The sequence below is a fragment of the Exophiala aquamarina genome, assembly GCF_000709125.1.
Source record: "Exophiala aquamarina CBS 119918 chromosome Unknown aczIA-supercont1.1, whole genome shotgun sequence".
Lineage (NCBI taxonomy): Eukaryota > Fungi > Ascomycota > Eurotiomycetes > Chaetothyriales > Herpotrichiellaceae > Exophiala > Exophiala aquamarina.
Genome location: NW_013550587.1, coordinates 5,343,629 through 5,346,640, shown reverse-complemented (window position 1 = coordinate 5,346,640; position 3,012 = coordinate 5,343,629). Strand labels below are relative to the sequence as shown.

Here is a 3,012-nt window from a genome sequence, read left to right as displayed (position 1 = left end):
GTGGCTGCGCCGGATTTGCGACACGGTGCGCTTCGACGTCGAGGAGTGGGTCAGGCGGTCCATGTGAGATCGTGTCCGGCTGCACTTCATCTTTTTGGACGTTTGGGCTTCTGGCTTGACCTGACTTCCAGCAACTCGGCTGGACTTCGCGTTCACCATGCTCTGGTCCAAGGAGCGTAGGTCTTGCTTGGTATCAATGGATGACAATGATTTTGGGGGAAATGAAATTGGGGGTTGGGACGTTGGGGCCTTAGGACGCGGAAACCGGCCACATTGAAATGAACACTGGACAGCCGATGCAGTACGTACTAGGTATCCCGAATCGGATGTCTTTTTTCTGTTGTTATATTTGCTTCCTCTGCCTTTTGGGTGAGTCGTGGGACTACCAAACTACCTCCGGTGCATCAACTGGAAGAGCACCCGTACATGTATGTTTGTTCTCCTTAGTAAGGTATTGCCTCCCTCGTTATATTGAGTCCATCACCTATGCCAATCACGCACCTAGTATATCAGATGGAAGGGCATGATCTCTAGGCATAAATCAAATAGATCAAAGGTCACCTGAACCAACAATGATATGATACTGTGTGGGTATTCATTCTCTGTGTATTTTAAATTATAGAACAAAGTTTCTTGCCATTCCATGGCAATAGACTCCGAAACCGTACGATGGCATGGCCGACTTTGGTCGGACCGAGTAAGTAGAATAGATTGTTTCCGGTAATGACTACGATGGGCCAACCTTCGAAAACAATCCGAAGACTTGATAACCCGATATCGAGTCTTTGCCTTCAGGTCCAACGCCGTGATCCCATGATTCAGAAACTGGCAGAATCCAAGTCATTCTACTTTCCGTTCAAGCCGTATGTCGCATCCTCCCTCAAGTAGGATCCCTCAATTTAACACCTGCAATGCTCTGGGTATCTCATGAATGTTGTGATATATTCTTTGTTCCATTTCCAAATCCTTGCTTTGGGTGTCATTGTAGACTCAAAGGATTCTAACTCAGGTTACAAAATTAGTTCTTCTGGCCTTGGACTGCAGCCGCTTCGATATCCTGGTATTGTGGGGGAGCAATATCTCCGTCAATGAGTAAAGCATCTTTCTCTTCCTCCTCAACGACCAACTCGACTTCACGGACGCTTCCTCGTCGGCCACCCCGGTGATAGCGGATCCATAGGAAAGCAATGAATTGACCAATAAGCATGCCAATTGCACTGGCAACGAGCCCCCCAATTACGCCGAGTAGAGCAGGAATGACGAAGAAGCGAAGAGTTTGGTGTAGCAAGCGTCCAAACCGATGAGCATGATGGTGGTGGTGATGGTGGTGGCCACCGTGGGCAGTCTGGCCGTGCTCGTGATGCATGTTCGGTGGTCCACCCCTATGACCACCCCTGTGGTGGTCAAACTTGCCCCGGCAACCTTTTCCTTGTCCCTTAACCCATCCGTGGGCAGCATGAGCACGTGCCTTGGCAGCCTCGAGCATGGCATGCATACGTGCAATGATGATGGCTCGCAGTCTGCAGATGGACCATTTGGAGGTATCGCAGGTTGTGGCTCCCGGAGTATCGTTGAAAGGAATCCTCGAGATCTTCGTAATGGAAGTTTGTCCAGGAGCTTGAAGGAGGTGGACGGCTACAGTGTCGACTTTGACGGGGTAGCCTTGGAGGCCCAGGATGGTAAGTTGAATTGGGAGGATAGAAAGATCGGGATTGGCTTTGGAAGTGATAGGTTGTAGCCTTTCCCAGACGAAATCAAGTTGGATCGGTCGTGTCTGTTGGCCATCCTCGACGCGGATCTGGGGGGCAGTAAGAGCAAAGGATGTTGGGACATCGGAGGCAGATTGGGGGAGAATGGATTGTTGATTGATGATCAAGGTCCCGGTGGCATCAACATCGAACTCAAGCAGCTTGAAGTCATGGTCAGCGCGTGGGCAAGTCTAGGTGGGCAGGCACGTGCTTACAATCTTGTTCTCGATATTAGGTTGGACTTGGGTGGTGTCCTCGATACCGAAGAAGGGACAACCCGGGCAGTCGAGTTGGAGGGTATTTGGACCAGCGGCAAAGAACGAGGCGAGGTCTGATTTTGCTTTCTCAGCAGCCTCTGAGATTTCGAGGGGGACCAGGAACGCTGAGGCGTGGAGGGCGAAGGCGCCGGCGACCAGCGCGGAGATATACATTGGTGGCAACACTAGGGGTGGTCAAGTGGTCAAGCGGTCGAGGGTGGGGGGCAGGCGACGGAGATGTGTTGTTGTGCCAGTGGGTGTTGAAAGAAAGCAAAGCCGAATGAAAGGAGACAATGAACACAATGTAAGGGGAAGAGATGAGATACGCGGATAGAGAGGGAGTATGTACGAGACAACGCAGTTGAGAGCAGGACTGTGGGTTATGAGGAAGAGCAGGTTGTGTTACGAAAGCAGAGGTGCGTGGACTGGCACCACTGAGTGGACGTGATGTAAACGTGGACCCTCTTGGGACTGCGCCTGCTGCTGCAACCGGACGGGGCAATCGCCCTGAAACAAGGCCGCCGACTGAGGGCAGGTGCAAATGCAGTGCAATGACCATGATGATCCTGCATAAGTTCCTCCGAACGGAGTACTAAGTCTACACTTACTGTCCTCCGTACATACATCGTGTACGTACAAGAACGAGCTGCTGTTGGCAGTTGCATTACAGCACAACGTCCTCCGTACTCCGTACGGAGTACTCTGCACAGAATAATGCTCGCGTGCCGGCTCTGCGGATGCTGGCGGAAAGCCACCAAAGTTGGCAACATTATTTTAAGGCCGGAGTCAGAATCCGCGTTGGGCCCGCTCTTAGCGCCTCTTAGCGGCCCTGGGAGGCTCTTCAGATGCTGGCACTGGCTGACCGAGCCTGGCAGAGGCTGATCGTGCCTGCCATAATAGGCTAGACACGCGTGATCCCTGCGACTGCGGCTGCCACGTCGAGAAAAAGCTGGTGAGCTGCTGCCTTGAGCAGATGTTAAGCTTTCCACTCCTGAGCGATGATGTGT

The 3,012-nt window shown here is 52.1% G+C and overlaps 1 protein-coding gene across 1 annotated transcript; it reads right to left on the bottom strand.

Moving 5' to 3' along the window:
• Positions 1-1,018: 1,018 nt before the first annotated feature.
• On the bottom strand, positions 1,019-2,179 carry A1O9_01863 (uncharacterized protein; the record flags this gene model as incomplete). Its single annotated transcript, XM_013411021.1, has 2 exons — positions 1,019-1,909; positions 1,964-2,179. The coding sequence occupies 2 exons, from the start codon at positions 2,177-2,179 to the stop codon at positions 1,019-1,021; spliced, it is 1,107 nt and encodes a 368-aa protein (XP_013266475.1).
• Between the last annotated feature and the right edge of the window lie 833 nt (positions 2,180-3,012).